The sequence below is a fragment of the Eubalaena glacialis genome, chromosome 1, assembly GCF_028564815.1.
Source record: "Eubalaena glacialis isolate mEubGla1 chromosome 1, mEubGla1.1.hap2.+ XY, whole genome shotgun sequence".
Lineage (NCBI taxonomy): Eukaryota > Metazoa > Chordata > Mammalia > Artiodactyla > Balaenidae > Eubalaena > Eubalaena glacialis.
Genome location: NC_083716.1, coordinates 181,942,344 through 181,958,223, shown reverse-complemented (window position 1 = coordinate 181,958,223; position 15,880 = coordinate 181,942,344). Strand labels below are relative to the sequence as shown.

The following is a 15,880-nucleotide window of genomic DNA, read 5'->3' as shown; positions in this document are numbered from 1 at the left end:
AAACCAAAAGGTAATGACATATTTCCCTAATTAGCCCTCAACTTCACTTAGGGGGGAAAATTGAGAAAAAGTTCCTTTGGGGGCCAGTTTCAGCTTTTCATTCGGAAGAACCGAGAAAGAATGTTATGATCATCATCATACAACCATCACTGCGAATGGCCAAATACTGGAGTGTGTTAGACTAGAATACTTTACTCTTATTATGTAATTTTATATATAATTACATGTATATATTAACTTGTTACATGATTCAGGGCAGGAAAACATCTGCCATTTATTTTATTTTATCTTCTCAAAGTACCTATTATATAATAGGTACACCAGGGCTACAATCTAGTATCCATTAAGAACTTGTAAATGAAAAAATAAGACTGTGTCCTATGAGTTAACTTTAAGATCACCACCTGAGATATTTGGACAGAGGTATGCAAAATCATCATAAAGAGACACCTGGAAAAAGGAGACTCGGAGAGCTCAGAGCTGCTTATGCCCATCTAAGCACTGACTGAAAATGAAGGTGCCTCTCACTAAATGGGCACTGAGCATTCTAGTCCTGTGGCAGGGCCATCCTAATTGTAGAGGACTCAAAGGATGTCTTAATTCTATACATTAAATATTCAGTTCATCTAACACACTCCACTTGTCTGATTCCATTCTCATCTGCTTCCTGATTATTTTTTGTTTCCAGTGTAGATATGCTGCCCAAAAAGGAACATGTTGGTCACCCACTTTCTGATAATTATATCTCATATCTTAGTATACACTAGACAGCCATCATTCTGCTTTTACTTATCAGTTTCATGAGCTTCATATTATAATGTCATTCTCTCCCCTTGAGAAATAGACATGATCTCCTTGCTGACAAATTAAGTTTCTGAGCCTGCAAAACTGAGTACCACACAAAAGCCTGTAGTGGATTAGCCAGAGCTACCTTGAAGGGACTCACTCATAGCCAAGCTGGCCTTTCCTACTTAGACACACTCACATCTTCACATCCCTATGTGCTAAATGAGTGTGAACCTTCCTTTTTCGTTTTGAATTTCTGTTAAAAATATAAAGAAGACCATGGAGTTCATTTAGTCCAGCTGGGACTTAGAAAAAAGTTCAGTGACTTCGTTGGTATCTGTCAGAACCAGGCTTGGTAACCAGGGTGTGTGCCACTCTGCCCCCTCCTCTCTGGGCCTGGTGTGCAAAACCCTTCCTCCAACTGTCGCTTGGAGAAGTTGATCGTTTCTTGTTTCTTGAAAGGGTAAGGAATGCTGGGCTGTGCTTTTTTGTTTGCATTGTGTTTTCAAAGGTTTTCTGTTTATAATTATTGCATGTAAGTCAGGGAACATGTTAGAGTGTACAGAGTTTGGTAGTGTGAGTGTTAATATAGAGTAAATTTATTATACACTGAAGTGAATGCATTGATGTGCCTATTGTTATCTGTTTAGAGAGACATTACGTTAATGCTAGGGCAGCTATGTAATGAAGAGAGTTAGGAATTATGATGTGACTGATGCCAGGAGCATAAAAATTTAGAGCCCTGGCCGGATTTAAGAGTTTCCTATGCAACATAAAAAGTTATTTATCCCAATGTTAACTTAAGGAATTTATAGAGTTCTGTATAGAAATCTCTAATGTTTGACTTAAAATGCATTTGAAAATTTTGAGCAGGTGATGAATCTAAAAGATGCTATAAATTAAATATAAGCAGTACTAAATTGGCTAGTGATCTGAGAGGTATTAGAATATAAATGATCCAGAAACTTATTCAAATGATAGCCTTTCAAAATTGCATGTTAACTATAGGTAATATGAGGGGCAGGAGAGTCTAGAGGAAAGACACAGAATTTGAAGTCACGTAGACCTGGGTTCAACTCCTTTTCTCACCACGTATTAGTTAGGTGACCTTAATCTCTCTGAGCTTCTGTTTCTTTATCTATAAAGTGACACCTGCCCTATTGTTTTAAAACTAAACTACATCATACATGTATAGCATTTACTAGTATAGTGCCATGTAGTTGTCAGTTAATAAATGTAAGCTGACATATTGTTGTTAAGTACCTTGAATATATTCTACTTTTGGCTCTAATGGTGCGAAACTAGGTTACAAATGATAATTCAGGGGACAAATGTATGAATAATCTGTGTATCTAGAGTGAGCTGAATTTGCTTGGATCTACAAATTTTGATAGTGGAAGAGCTGTGTTTATATCTCAATTTTAACATTTTATAGAAATTGCAGGATTTGCTAAACCTGAACCAGTGACTCAGATCACCCAGTAGTAAGTAAATCCAGCTATTCTTCATCTCCCGGAGCCTCAGGGCCATGCCAGCTATAACAATCCTTTATGGTGCTTTTTGGATGGAATGTTGATTTAGCTTAGTTAACTGGGGCATTGAGATCATGAGTCTGTGATGTCATCATGAAGTTACAAAGGAGGTGGCTGTTTGCCTGAGGTCCCTCCAGTTTCCTAGAGAACACTCTTACTATTAGTGTGTCCTGACATTCAATAATTGGAGATTTATTCTTTTGGCTTAAGTCTTGCTCCCATACTAAAAACCAGTTATTCATGGAGAAGGAAGTGTAATCAGTCATTTGCACCTTAGTGTAAGTGAGTTGATAAGACCCTTCCCTGTAAGCAGGGTTTGAGGCAGGAAGGAGGAGAGGACAGGGATTACTCAGAGTTTGAGCCCAGGGGTTTAGATTACGAGGACAGGGTAAGTTAAAAATTGCAGAACGGTGATGCCTATGATGTGTCCCTAAACCACCTGGTTACAATTTGACCTGAAGCTCACACTGCTGAGGACAATGGCCTTGGGCCTTTAATGTGTATCACTGTCACATGTTATACTAACCCTGATCTTGGAAAGATGGGGTCTTGGAAGGGAAGGAGGGGAAACTTCTATTTATTGATTACTTTCTGTGCTGGGAATAATGCAAAATACTTATTTAATTCTTAATAATTCTGTAATGTAAGTACTTCTAATCCATTTTACACATAAGGAAACACAGAAATTAGTAGCTTGACCAAGGACACACCACAGCCAATAGGATGTGATTTTAGATTTTGTCTGGCCCTGGTGCCCATGATCCTGTTGTGCTACACATGGTGAAAATGAGAGGCTAACTCAGTACAAATCCAGTATTATTACTAGACAGACAACAGGGCAGTAGGGTCAGTGGTGGAAATTTCTTTATTCGAAAAATAGCAAATGCATTCCTTTCCAAGGTCACCGATTTCCCCCTTCTTTTCCTTATTCCTCACACGACACCCCTCCCCCCCATTATTTTCCCAGTCCTCTGTACTACAGATGGTATGGACAAAGGTAGAAACAGAGAACGTTGTGGAATCTGCTCCTTCCCCATCTCTTTTTCCAGGCCAGTTACCCTCATCCAGGCAAACAATACAGAAGTGATATCTGTATGAAGGATGGCAAGAGTCAGGTCCAAGACAGGCCAAAGATTCCCAGTCAGAATAAAAAGCTAAATACTGCTGGTGTTTCTAGCTAGAATGACCTCGTGGGACATGTACCCTGCCAGTTCAGACCCCCACCCAGTGAAGCCGTTTTCTTCTCTTTTATAGAACCAGAATATGAGGGGGCTCTATCTCTAACACCTCGGGTTTATCTCCTACTCTCATTACAAGGTAGCAGAAAGAGCTGCCAGGCTTTGGGGACAAAAGACAGGGATTCAGACCACAGAATTTCCACTTCCTGACTGGGACCTTGAGGAATTCATTCTGTGAGTGTTTCTTCATCTATAAAATGTCCATTATACAACACATCTCAGGATATATGACCAAGAAATAGAACAACGATATGAAGTATCGCACATTGTCCCTGGCTTCCTATGCTGATAATCTTTCCTTTTCACCCCATCCCAACCCTGCTCCCTCAGCTAACATTAGGTGTCATTCTATGCATTTTAAAAGATAGGATCAGAACTAGAATTGGGGGAATTTGGTAGTATAAGACCCAGTTCTATATAAACAGGTACACAGGCAACTGTGATATGAGGTAGAAGGTGATACATCTCATAATCAATGAACAAGTGAAGGACTCCGATATTCACAGGTGGATGAGGTCACGTCTAATTGCCGCAAATGGTCAAAGGCATCATGAAGGAGGGCGTGTCTGAATGGAGCCTGAGGGCTGCATTTCCTACTGCAGGTTCTGCGTGGTAAACTTGAGATCTAGATATCTTAGTGCCTGTTACTTTTTCTTACCATCCATTGTTACTCATTGCTTACTGTGTCTTACTATCTATTGCTACTCTTCAATATGAAAGGAGAAGATAGAGAAACCACCTTGAATAGAATCAGACTACCCTCAGACTGCATGGTGTCCTCTCATTTTCTTATTTGAGTGGATACAGCATAGTGTTTAAGAGCCTAACTCCTATCCACCACCTAACGGAACAGCTGTACCATTTTGGGAAGTTAACTTCTGTAGGCCTCAGTTCTTCCAGCTATAAAATGAGGATAGTATATGCCTCGTAGACATTTTTCTGTGGAATTAATGGGATTCTGTATGTAAAGTGCTTAGCTGGGTGCTTAGAGCATAAGTGCCTAATAATCAATGAACGATAGGCATAATTAATAGATGCTGTATCTATCTAAGTAGATAGATATGGCCAGAAAAAATATAAGGAAGTGTGGTATACATTTGTCTGGCATGTCAGAACATTGATACTGTTTCTGAATTCGAGAGTTAGCAGTTCTGACTTGAGAGCTCCTCAAAATTAATGCAGAAATGCAGCTGCAGTTATGGAGGCGTAATAGTGACCAAACCCCCAGCCACCTGAGGGGAGCTAAGAAGTTTTTCATCCTAAACCATTGTTTCTTGTCTCCTTAGTGCCCTAGATATTTGCCCAAGTTGTAATTATTCCAGTATTTCTTGCTTAGGTAGAAAAATTACTCAGGAAAGACAGTATGACTCTGCAGAGTCTACAGTAGACCTGGCCTCTCAGTGACAAAATGTTCACTTTTACTCAGCCATGAATTTTCTGGATAAATCTACCATGAATATTTTTATGCTTTGGTTGAATTTTAGTTACTACAGCTGAAGGACTGGGGTGATCTATAATAAAGGACCTTGATCCGAAGTACTCAGGAAAAAAAAGTTACTTGGGTTACATGGGTGATTGTTTTCTTTATCTTAGTAACTTTAACATTCAGTGTTAAATGTTGTGGAGAAAAAAATTACTGTTAAATTTGCCTTTAGAATCTGTTTTTTTCTGGGCCCACTGAGAATCAGATAAACTTCACTTTAGGTTATATGTGACTAAAGAGTTGGCTGGCCTTTATATTTTTAGTCATCATGTGACAAACTAAGCTGAAGAGTAATTTAGGTTAGGCAAGGAAAGTTCTTTCCATTGTATTTCTTCTTGGGAAAAAAATTTTTTTTTGTCTCATACTAATCCCCTTAGGATATAAATTTGTGGAAATGAAACATCTGTAGATGTAAATATTAACTTTTGCCTTCTGTTTTCTTAGAAATGTTTTTAAAAGAATAAACCGTTTTAAAAGTTGGAACTATATACTCAAAATATTTGGGGGTGTTTAGAAAATCAGTCATTCAGCATCATCAATATCTAGCATGGTTTAAGGACCACTTCATGCCCTGATTAAATTAGAATCTGCATTGGGCCCATAACCCTTATAGATTATGAAATCTGAGATAAAATCTTTGCAATTATCTAAGCAAATGGACTGAATTCATTTCAATATAGAGTTTTAGATTCTTTAAATACAGTGTAACCTTAGAATCATAATGGGTTAAACTTAATTACTATAGCATGAGGAAACAGATGGGAGGTGTTTAAGGAACTAATATGAGAAAACTTAAGCTTATAGCACCTTAGTAAAAAAGTATTGTACAGGTATTGCTCTTAAATGGAGCTGGATTTGAGTCTCTTGCCCAGCACCCGCCTTTCTGCGTCAGCAAACAAACACCTAAGGTCCAACAAGCACAGTTACACTACATCTGAGACCTGTGAACATGAGGAATTATTCCCAACCGGCTTGCACTGTGACCTGGCCTGAAGCTCTTTGAATGAAGAATGTTGAGACTAAGAATGAAAATAGTGGTTGGACCTATTTAAGCATAGATCCACAACAAAACTACTCACGGTAGGAAGTCAGAACTGAGCGCCCCAGGGTGTTGGCAGCATTATGTGCATGCTTCTTGCTCTCCATGAAAATAGAATGGTAACTAAACTCCTTTTCTTTTTCATCAAAATACTTATCAGCTTTTGCTCATCTTTAATAAAATGGGGTTTTAGTTAACTAACCTCAGTCCATATGCACAAAGGTAGATTATAGATCAGCCTTTGATAATTTACCTGGCAGTGGTGCATTCTTTTTAAAACCTAGTGCTGTGTTTGTTAATTTTCCTTTACTTTTAATAGGTTAAAAAAAAATCCATTTTGTAATGATGCATGACTCATTCAGTGCTCATTGTCTTCCCACTAATTTTTTTTTTTTTTTTTTTTTTGCCTTGAGCCAGCAAGAAAATCTTACATGAGAGGAGGGAGAAACAGTGAGTTGAGGAATACAGTACTTAAATACTGTTGCCTGGTTTTCATTGGTTATCTCCTTTCTTACGGTGACCAGTCTAATCCAGCCTTCCTTGTCAAATCCCTCCCCTCCCCCATCCTCTGCCAGGGGCTTCACAGGGTGTCAGTTGCTAGAAACTGACTGCAGGCAGTATGTAGGCATCTTTCATTCAGGATGGACATTAATATATTGACTAGAAAAGAAAGCTTTTAGAAATGTGTCATTTGTCAAAATTGCATGGCTTTTTAAAAAGGATAGAGAAATGCTGAATGTTTTGTATGTTAGCATCGACTCTATTTCTGTTCAGACTCTTAAGTTTTCAGAAGCTTAAATATAGAGCCCTTTAAAAAAAAAAGGAGGAAAGAAGAATTTTTCTGGTTAGTCGACCTCTTTTTAAGAAGTGCTTCATCATCCTCCTCCACCTCTCCGTGATGTTTCTCTGCAGCTCTCTGTAGGGTAGGGTTCTGTGCTGGCTGGCAGAATGCTCATTTGTTAGCTGAATAGAGTTCATCAACAGACATAGATCAATATAGGTTTTCTTTATTTCCTGTGAATTCCAAAATGCCATCCAAAGAGTCTTGGTCGGGTAGGAAAACTAATAGAGCTACAGTTCACAAATCAAAACAAGAGGGCCGTCAGCAAGATTTATTGATAGCAGCCTTGGGAATGAAACTGGGTTCTCAAAAGTCGTCTGTGACAATCTGGCAACCTCTGAAACTCTTTGCTTATTCGCAGTTGACATCACTTGTTAGAAGAGCAACTCTGAAAGAAAACGAGCAAATTCCAAAATATGAAAAGGTTCACAATTTCAAGGTAAGAATATTTATTTTTAACCTTTTCTTATAAGAAAGGAAATGCACATTACTTGAAATATACAATATTAAAGTGTGTCTTTTTAAAACCAGGACAACTGGACGAAAATGTTCTTGCTATTCAGGGAATGAAGATGTTTTCAGCATGATTTTTTTTAAGGAATAGCTTAATAAAGGTGATAGAATCCAACCCCATTTTCTCTGATGCTGATTTAGTATTCTGTTTGATCAGTGTATACTGAGTGGTAAAAGTCTTGACTGATGTTTAAAAGATCTCATCTAATAATGATTTTGGCCTTATATTTATTTGTGATGCAAATACGTCTAACTACCTTTGTCGGATATTTTGTGAGAGGATTAGATCTTATCTCCTTCCGTTTCTGGTAAAAAGCTTTGGCTATAAGAGGCATGTGCTGTTGCATCTGGATTGAGCAGATGGTGTGCATTTCCCATAGTTTCTGTCTTTTCTCCTCTGCTAATGAATTGACCATGATGAAAGGAGGATGGCTACCATGGGACCGTTATGCTGCTGACACTAGCAGCTTCTCTTCACTTTTTGAGGATTTTCTTTCACTCTGTGTGTGTGTGTGTGTGTGTGTGTAGTTTTTAATTATTGTGTTACAGTGTTTTACCAACTATACTTTAATCATTTTTCATCAAGATGTGTGTGTGTGTTGATTCAAGCTGTGTGTAGATCTTGCCTGTATTTATAGCATGATATAAGACCTTGAAGTTCAGTCCTTTGCAACCTAATTCAGAGAACATACAATGTGAGGTTGTGCGTAAGGAGACCCAGTTACACTTCATGGGTAGATGCACTAGCATTTCTATAGTAACTTCCCAATAGTTATACAACTTTATGATGAAGTTCCTGAGACATGAATATTGTTAGTGTAGAGAAAATGGCATTAGTTTTGATGTTAGCGGGTATCTGTTTTCAAAAGATGATAAAGCTGGAAACCGTGATCTTCCTTTGATTTATTAATTTATTCAACATTTATTCAGCAGATAGAATGCACCAGGCTCTGTAGTAAGACATTTCATTCCAAATTTGCAATTTATCCTGATTTTTAACACTAGCATTAATTTTACTCAAATGCTAAATACCCAGCCCCCAATATGCTCTGCTTTTTCCATAGTGAAAAAGATTTTTATGAACTTCAGATTATTTGGGGATAAAGGATACATTCTAAAATGTATGGGCTGTGTAAAGGTTGCTAATATTTCAAGGTAAACCAAATAGAGTTTTCTTTTCCCTCTTTAAACATATTATTAAAGACCTGATCTTTCAACCAGTATCTTTGATGTAAAATGAAATTGAGACCATTCAGTGTGTGCATCCAGTCTCAACCACCTCTTCCATTTATGAACCTAAACAGTCCATGCAGGTACTAGTCCTCAGTGTCTTCTTGCATGATATACAACCTGGTCTTACAGGGTTTTTATCAGGAAAATGACCCCAAATACATCCTTTTGCAAATATCAAGTTATGTGCATGTTCGGTCTCAAAAATAGCCATTTAGGTTCCTAAGCAGGAAACTGCAAACTTTTTAGAAATGGCTGAGATTTTAAAATATATCCCTCTGGTATGTTAAGCAGGAACAGATTGACCTATTAGGGATGCCATTTTAGTGCTAAGTCAAGTTCATTGTACATGCTTTCTGTCAATATTGATAAAAAGCAAAGGGTAGGGCTGTTCAAGGATGTGCATAAACAAACACATTCTCTAATTTTTTTTGGTTGTGTCTTCCAGTAATTTCTCAATTTTAATTTAACACATGGCTTTCATGAGCAAATTTTGTATAACCAGAAAGTACTGACTATGGGACCAATTGTGACTCATAGCTTGGTACCCACACTGTTTTAAAGATACTTGTTTTTTTTTTTAAAGAGGCATGTTAAACAGTAGAAGCCTGCTTCCTTCTCTGGAGCTAAAAAAGTAAAACGAGCTTGGCCTCACTGTTTAAAAAAAAGTAAAATATTTATGCTCAGGAAGAGCTCATGTTGGACAGTGAATTGCATTACATATTTTTTTAGAGTTGCTAATAAGGTCAAAAGTCTTTGACTCGCAAAAGGATTTGACTCTTTCCATTGAAATTACTCTTTGTTTCTTAAAAAATGTTTCTGTGGAGTGGCATTATAAAAAAGAGAAGGAGGGGTCATACTTGACTTCCAGGCACATCCCTAAAAGAATTCAGACTCTGTGGCAGGAGCAGTGCTCTCCCACACAAATGCTCACTTAGAAGGTCACTGCCTGTGATATGTAAGTATGTCCAGTTCAGAGATTTATTGTAGGAAAAATCTGGAGCATTTACAAAATGATAATTGTTCACGTGGCCTTGCCATTGACTATTTTCTATGTTGGTGAAAGTGTACTCTGCCTAACCACCAACCCACTCACCAAACTCATTTCAATGTGGTTTTCTTTTTTGCCTCTTGAACTGCCTTGTTATATAACGTTGCTCTGTGGTGTCGAACAGCTGTCAAGTCTCATTTCAGGAGGTGAAACCATTCACCAAGGTGAAATCCCCCCCCAAAAAAAAAAAATCAACTGGGCCTAACTCCAGACTCCAGGCAGGTGTTTGTTTTTTGTTGTTGTTGTTTGTTTTTAATAGGAGGAGGAAAAAAAACCCAGGAAGTCTTCCCATTTTGCTGTGTTATATAACACAGTCTTTTTTTTCCCCCCGTATTGTTACTTACAAGGATTTGATAAAGCATCTATCACAAGAAAGATAGTTGTTTCTCTCAGGGAGGTGATCAGTTTAAAAATAAATATACCACATCCTTTAAAAATGATTACCCTGTAAGTTGTCAATGTAACTTAGAGTGAAAGTAATTTTAACCGTCTCCTGGATCAGCCTCTCATTTTAAGAACTGCCGCATCCTAACACAACAGAGAGAGAGTGAGCACACAAGTGCTAATTTCTTAAACCAACTTAAAAACTAAACCAACTTAAAAACTAAGCAAAAGGAAAGGTTGTTAGGCAACCTCTGCCATTAAAAGTCAGACACAAGCACCCCACCAACAGTGATTGCATCCTACATCTGAGGCTCTCCAGATAGGATGATAACTAAGACCCAGCCCTTGCCCTGAGGAACTTGCTTGCTATTTGTATGACCTTGGGCAGATTGCTTTATCTCTCTGAACCTCTGGTTCTGCATCAGAAAAATTGAATTCCTAGTATGTGTAGGTACTTGGTACCCACTGTTCTTGTTATTACAAATTACCCCTAAGTGGGTATTTTTTCTGAATCCATGTCAAGACTGTTTCTTGCCCAGTAGCAGAGAGTATGATGCAGTTAAGAACCCTGGCATGATTGTGGTGCTAAAGAAAGCTCTTGCTTCTTTCTTACCTCCCAGGCACAGTTAGATGTTATGTAAGAGCCGTGCATTTTCACGCACCACAGAATACAGTGAAATCCTCTGTATTTCTTTTACTCCCTTCAAATTATTCAGTGTTCTATTTGGTATGTTTAATTCAAACAGCTCTATAAAACAAAATCAAGATTACATATAATAACAGAAACCTGGCTACTTAGGCAAATTAAATAATTAAAAGAAGACATGAATTATAGACACTTTATTTTTTTAATTTTTATTTTATATTGGAGTGTAGTTGATTAACAATGTTGTATTAGTTTCAGGTGTACAGCAAAGTGATTCAGTTATATTGCATACATATATTTTACATGTATCTATTCTTTTGCAAATTCTTTTCCCATTTAGGTTATTACAGAGTATTGAGCAGAGTTCCCTGTGCTATACAGTCGGTCCTTGTTGGTTATCTGTTTTAAATACAGCAGTGTACATGTCAATCCCAAACTGCCAATCTATCCCTCCCCAACACCCCACACCCATAACCATAAGTTCGTTCTCTAAATCTGTGAGTCTGTTTCTGTCTTGTAAATAAGTTCATTTGTATCATTCTTTTAGATTCCACATATAAATATCATATGATATTTGTCTTTCTGTCTGACTTACTTCACTTAGTATGATAATCTCCAGGTCCATCCATGCTGCTGCAAATGGCATTATTTCATTCTTTTTAATGGCTGAGTAATATTCCATTGTATATATTTACCACATCTTCTTTATCCATTCATCTGTTGATGGACATTTAGGTTGCTTCCATGTCTTGGCTATTGTAAACAGTGCTGCAATGAGCATTGGGGTGCATGTGTCCTTTTGAACCACGTTTTTCTCCAGATATATGCCCAGGAGTGGGATTGTAGGATTATATGGTAGTTCTATTTTTAGTTTTTTAAGGAACCTCCATACTGGTCTCCATACTGGCTATACCAATTTAAATTCCCACCAACAGTGTAGGAGGGTTCCCTTTTCTCCACACCCTATCCAGCACTTATTGTTGGTAGACTTTTTGATGAAGGCCATTCTGAATGGTGTGAGGTGATATCTCATTGTAGTTTTGATTTGCATTTCTCTAATAATTAGTGATGTTGAGCATCTCTTCATGTGTCTCTTGGCCATCTGTATGTCTTCACTGGAGAAATGTCTTATTTAGGTCTTCTGCCCATTTTTTTTGATTGGGTTGTTTGTTTTTTTGATATTGAGCCACATGAGCTGTTTTTAAGTTTTGGAGATTAATCCCTTGTCGGTCACATCATTTGCAAATATTTTCTGCCATTCTGTAGGTTGTCTTTTTGTTTTGTTTATGGTTTCCTTTACTGTGCAAAAGCTTTTGAGTTTCATTAGGTCCCATTTGTTTATTTTTGTTTTTATTTCCATTACTCTATGAGACAGATCAAAAAAGATATTGCTGCGATTTATGTCAGAGACTGTTCTGCCTGTATTTTCCTCTAAGCGTTTTATAGTATCTGGTCTTAAATTTACATCTTTAATCCATTTTGAGTTTATTTTTGTGTATGTGTATGGTGTTGAAGAATGTTCTAATTTCATTTTCTTACATGTAGCTGTCCAGTTTTCCCAGCACCATTTATTGAAGAGACTGTCTTTTCTCCATTGGATAATCTTGCCTCCTTTGTTGAAGAGTAATTAACCATAGGTGCATGGGTTTATGTCTGGGCTTTCTGTCCTGTTCCATTGAGCTATATTTCTATTTTTGTGCCAGTACCATACTCTTTTGATGACTTTAGCTTTGTAGTATAGTCTGAAGTCAGGGAGCCTGATTCCTCCAGCTCTGTTTTTCTTTCTCAAGATTGCTTTGGCTATTCGGGGTCTTTTGTGTTTCCATACAAATTTAAAAGTTTTTTGGTCTAGTTCTGTGAAAAATGCCATTGGTAATTTGACAGGGATTGCATTGAATCTGTAGATTGCCTTGGGTAATACACTTATTTTGATAATGTTGATTCTTCCAATCCAAGAACATGGTATATCTTTCCATCTGTTTGTGTCATCTTCAATTTCTTTCATCAACGTCTTACAGTTTTTGGAGTTACAGATCTTTTGCCTCCCTAGGTAGATTTATTCCTTGATATTCTTTTTGATGCGATGGTAAATGGGATTGTTTATTTCTCTTTTTGATCTTTCGTTGTTAGTGTATAGAAGTGCAACAGATTTCTGTGTATTTATTTTGTATCCTGCAACTTTAGTGAATTCATTGATGAGCCTAAGTAGCTTTCTGGTAGCATCTTTAGGATTTTCTATGTATAGTATCATGTCGTCTGCAAACAGTGACAGTTTTACTTCTTTTCCAATTTGGATTCCCTTTCTTTTTCTTCTCTGATTGCTGTGGCTAGGACTTCCAAAACTATGTTGAATAAAAGTGGCAAGAGTGGACATCCTTGTTTTGTTCCTGATCTTAGAGGAAATGCTTTCAGTTTTTCACCATTGAGAATGATGTTAGCTGTAGGTTTGTCATATATGGCCTTTATTATGTTGAGGTATGTTCCCTCTCGGCCCATTTTCTGGAGAGTTTTTATCACAGATGTGTGTTGAATTTTGTCAAAAGCTATTTCTGCATCTATTGAGGTGATCATATGGTTTTTATTCTGCAATTTGTTGATGTGGTGTATCACACTGATTCATTTGCAGATATTGAAAATCCTTGCATCCCTGGGATAAATCCCACTTGATCATGGTGTATGATCCTTCTAATGTGTTGTTGGATTCAGTTTGCTAGTATTTTGTTGAGGATTTTTATGTCTATCTTCATCAGTTAGTGGCCTGTAATTTTCTTTTTTTGTGGTATCTTTGTCTGGTTTTGGTATCAGGGTGATGGTGGCCTCATATCATAGAATGAGTTTGTGAGTATTCCTTCCTCTGCAATTTTTTGGGACGAGTTTGAGAAGGATAGGTGTTAACTGTTCTGTAAATGTTTGATAGAATTCACCTGTGAAGCTATCTGGTCCTGAACTTTTGTTTGTTGGGAGTTTTTTAATCACGGTTTCAATTTCAGTACTTGCAATTAGTTGTTCATATTTTCTATTTCTTCCTGGTTCAGTCTTGGGAGATTGTACCTTTCTAAGAATTTGTTCATTTCTTCCAGGTTGTCCACTTTATTGGCATATAGTTGCTCGTAGTAGTCTCTTATGATCCTTTGTATTTCTGTGGTGTCCGTTGTAACTCCTCCTTTTGCATTTCTAATTTTATTGATTTGATTCCTCTCCCTTTTTTTCTTGATGAGTCTGGCTAAAGGTTTATCAATTTTGTTTATCTTTTCAAAGAACCAAAGGAGTTTCATTGATCTTTTCTGTTGTTTTGTTCATTTCTATTTCATTTATTTATGATTTCCTTTCTTCTGCTAACTTTAGGTTTTGTTTGTTCTTCTTTCTCTGGTTGCTTTAGGTGTAAGGTTAGATTGTTTATTTGAGATTTTTCTTGTTTCCTGGGGTGAGATTGTATTGCTATAAACTTCCCTCTTAGAACTGCTTTTGCTGCGTCCCATAGGTTTTGTATTGTCGTGCTTTCGTTTTCATTTGTCTCTAGGTATTTTTTGATTTCCTCTTTGATTTCTTCAGTGATCCATTGGTTGTTTAGTAGCACATTGTTTAGCCTGCACATGTTTGTGTTTTTTACAGTTTTTTTCTTGTAGTTGATTTCTAATCTCATAGTGTTGTAATCGGAAAAGATGCTTGATATGATTTCAGTTTTCTTAAATTTACTGAGGCTCACTTTGTGGCCCAGTATGTAATCAGTCCTGGAGAATGTTCCATGTGCACTTGAGAAGAATGTGTATTCTGCTGCTTTTGGATAGAATGCGTTATAAATATCAGTTAAGTCCATCTGGTCTAATGTGTCATTTAAGGCCTGTGTTTCCTTATTGATTTTCTGTCTGGATGATCTGTCCATTGATGAAAGTGGGGTGTTGAAGTCCCCCACTATTATTGTGTTACTGTTGATTTCTCCTTTTATGGTTGTTAGTATTTACCTTATATATTGAGGTGCTCCTATGTTGGTGCATATATATTTACAATTGTTATATCTTCTTGTATTGGTCCCTTGATCTTTATGTAGCATCCTTCTTTGTCTCTTGTAACATTATTTTAAAGTCGATTTTGTCTGATATAAGAATTGCTACTCCAGCTTTCTTTTGATTTCCATTTGCATGGAATAGCTTTTTCCATCCCCTTACTTTCAGTCTGTATGTGTCCCTAGATCTGAAATGGTTCTCTTATAGACAGCATATATATGGGTCTTGTTGCTGTATCCATTCAGCCAATCTATGTCTTTTGGTTGGAGCATTTAATACATTTACGTTTAAGGTAATTAATGATATGTGTGTTCCTCGTGCCGTTTTCTTAATTGTTTTGGATTTGTTTTGTTTTTCTTCCCTTCCTCTTTTATTCTCTTGTGATTTGATGACTAACTTTAGTGTTGTGTTTGTATTCCTTTTTCTTTTTTGTGTATCTATTGTAGATTTTTGGTTTGCGGTTACCATGAGGTTTTGATACAGCACTCTGTATAAAAACAAGATTGTTTTAAGTTGTTGGTCTTTTAATTTCAAATGCATTTCCAATATACTGCATTTGTGCTCTCCTCTCAGTTGGTCGTTTTGATGTCATATCTGTGTACAGATGATTTTCTACCTTTACTGTATGTTTGCCTTTACCGGTGAGCTTTTCCATTTTAATAATTTTTTGTTTCTAGTTGTGGCCTTTTCTTTTCTGCCTAGAGAACTAAGTTCCTTTAGCGTTTCTTGCAAAGCTGGTCTGTTCGTGCTGAATTCTGTTAGCTTTGGCTTGTCTGTAAAGATTTTTCTGTTGAATCTGAATGAGAGCCTTGCTTGCTAGATTATTTTTGGTTGTAGATTCTTCTCTTTCATCACTTTAAATATATTGTGCCACTCCCTTCTGGCCTGCAGAGTTTCTACTGAAAAATCAGCTGATAACCTTATGGGAGTTCCCTTGTACATGATTTGTGGTTTTTCCCTTGTTGCTTTTAATATTTTTTCATTGTCTTTAATTTTTGTCAGTTTGATTACTATGTGTATCGGTGTGTTCCTCCTTGGGTTTATTCTGCCTGGGACTCTCTGTGCTTTCTGGACTTGGGTGACTGTTTCCTTTCCCATGATAGGGAAGTTTCAGCTATTATCTCTTCAAAATT

The 15,880-nt window shown here is 37.1% G+C and overlaps 1 protein-coding gene across 3 annotated transcripts in view; it reads left to right on the top strand.

Moving 5' to 3' along the window:
* Nucleotides 1-15,880, top strand: part of CHN1 (chimerin 1) — a 200,456-nt gene that overhangs the window by 142,003 nt on the left and 42,573 nt on the right. For 2 of the 3 annotated variants that reach the window (XM_061185112.1, XM_061185131.1), the window contains one exon: nucleotides 7,281-7,358. The exons of the other annotated variant lie outside the window; for it this stretch is intronic. In XM_061185112.1, coding sequence (XP_061041095.1) covers nucleotides 7,281-7,358 — 78 coding nt within the window. The remainder of the gene's footprint in view (nucleotides 1-7,280; nucleotides 7,359-15,880) is intronic. 3 annotated transcript variants of the gene reach the window in all.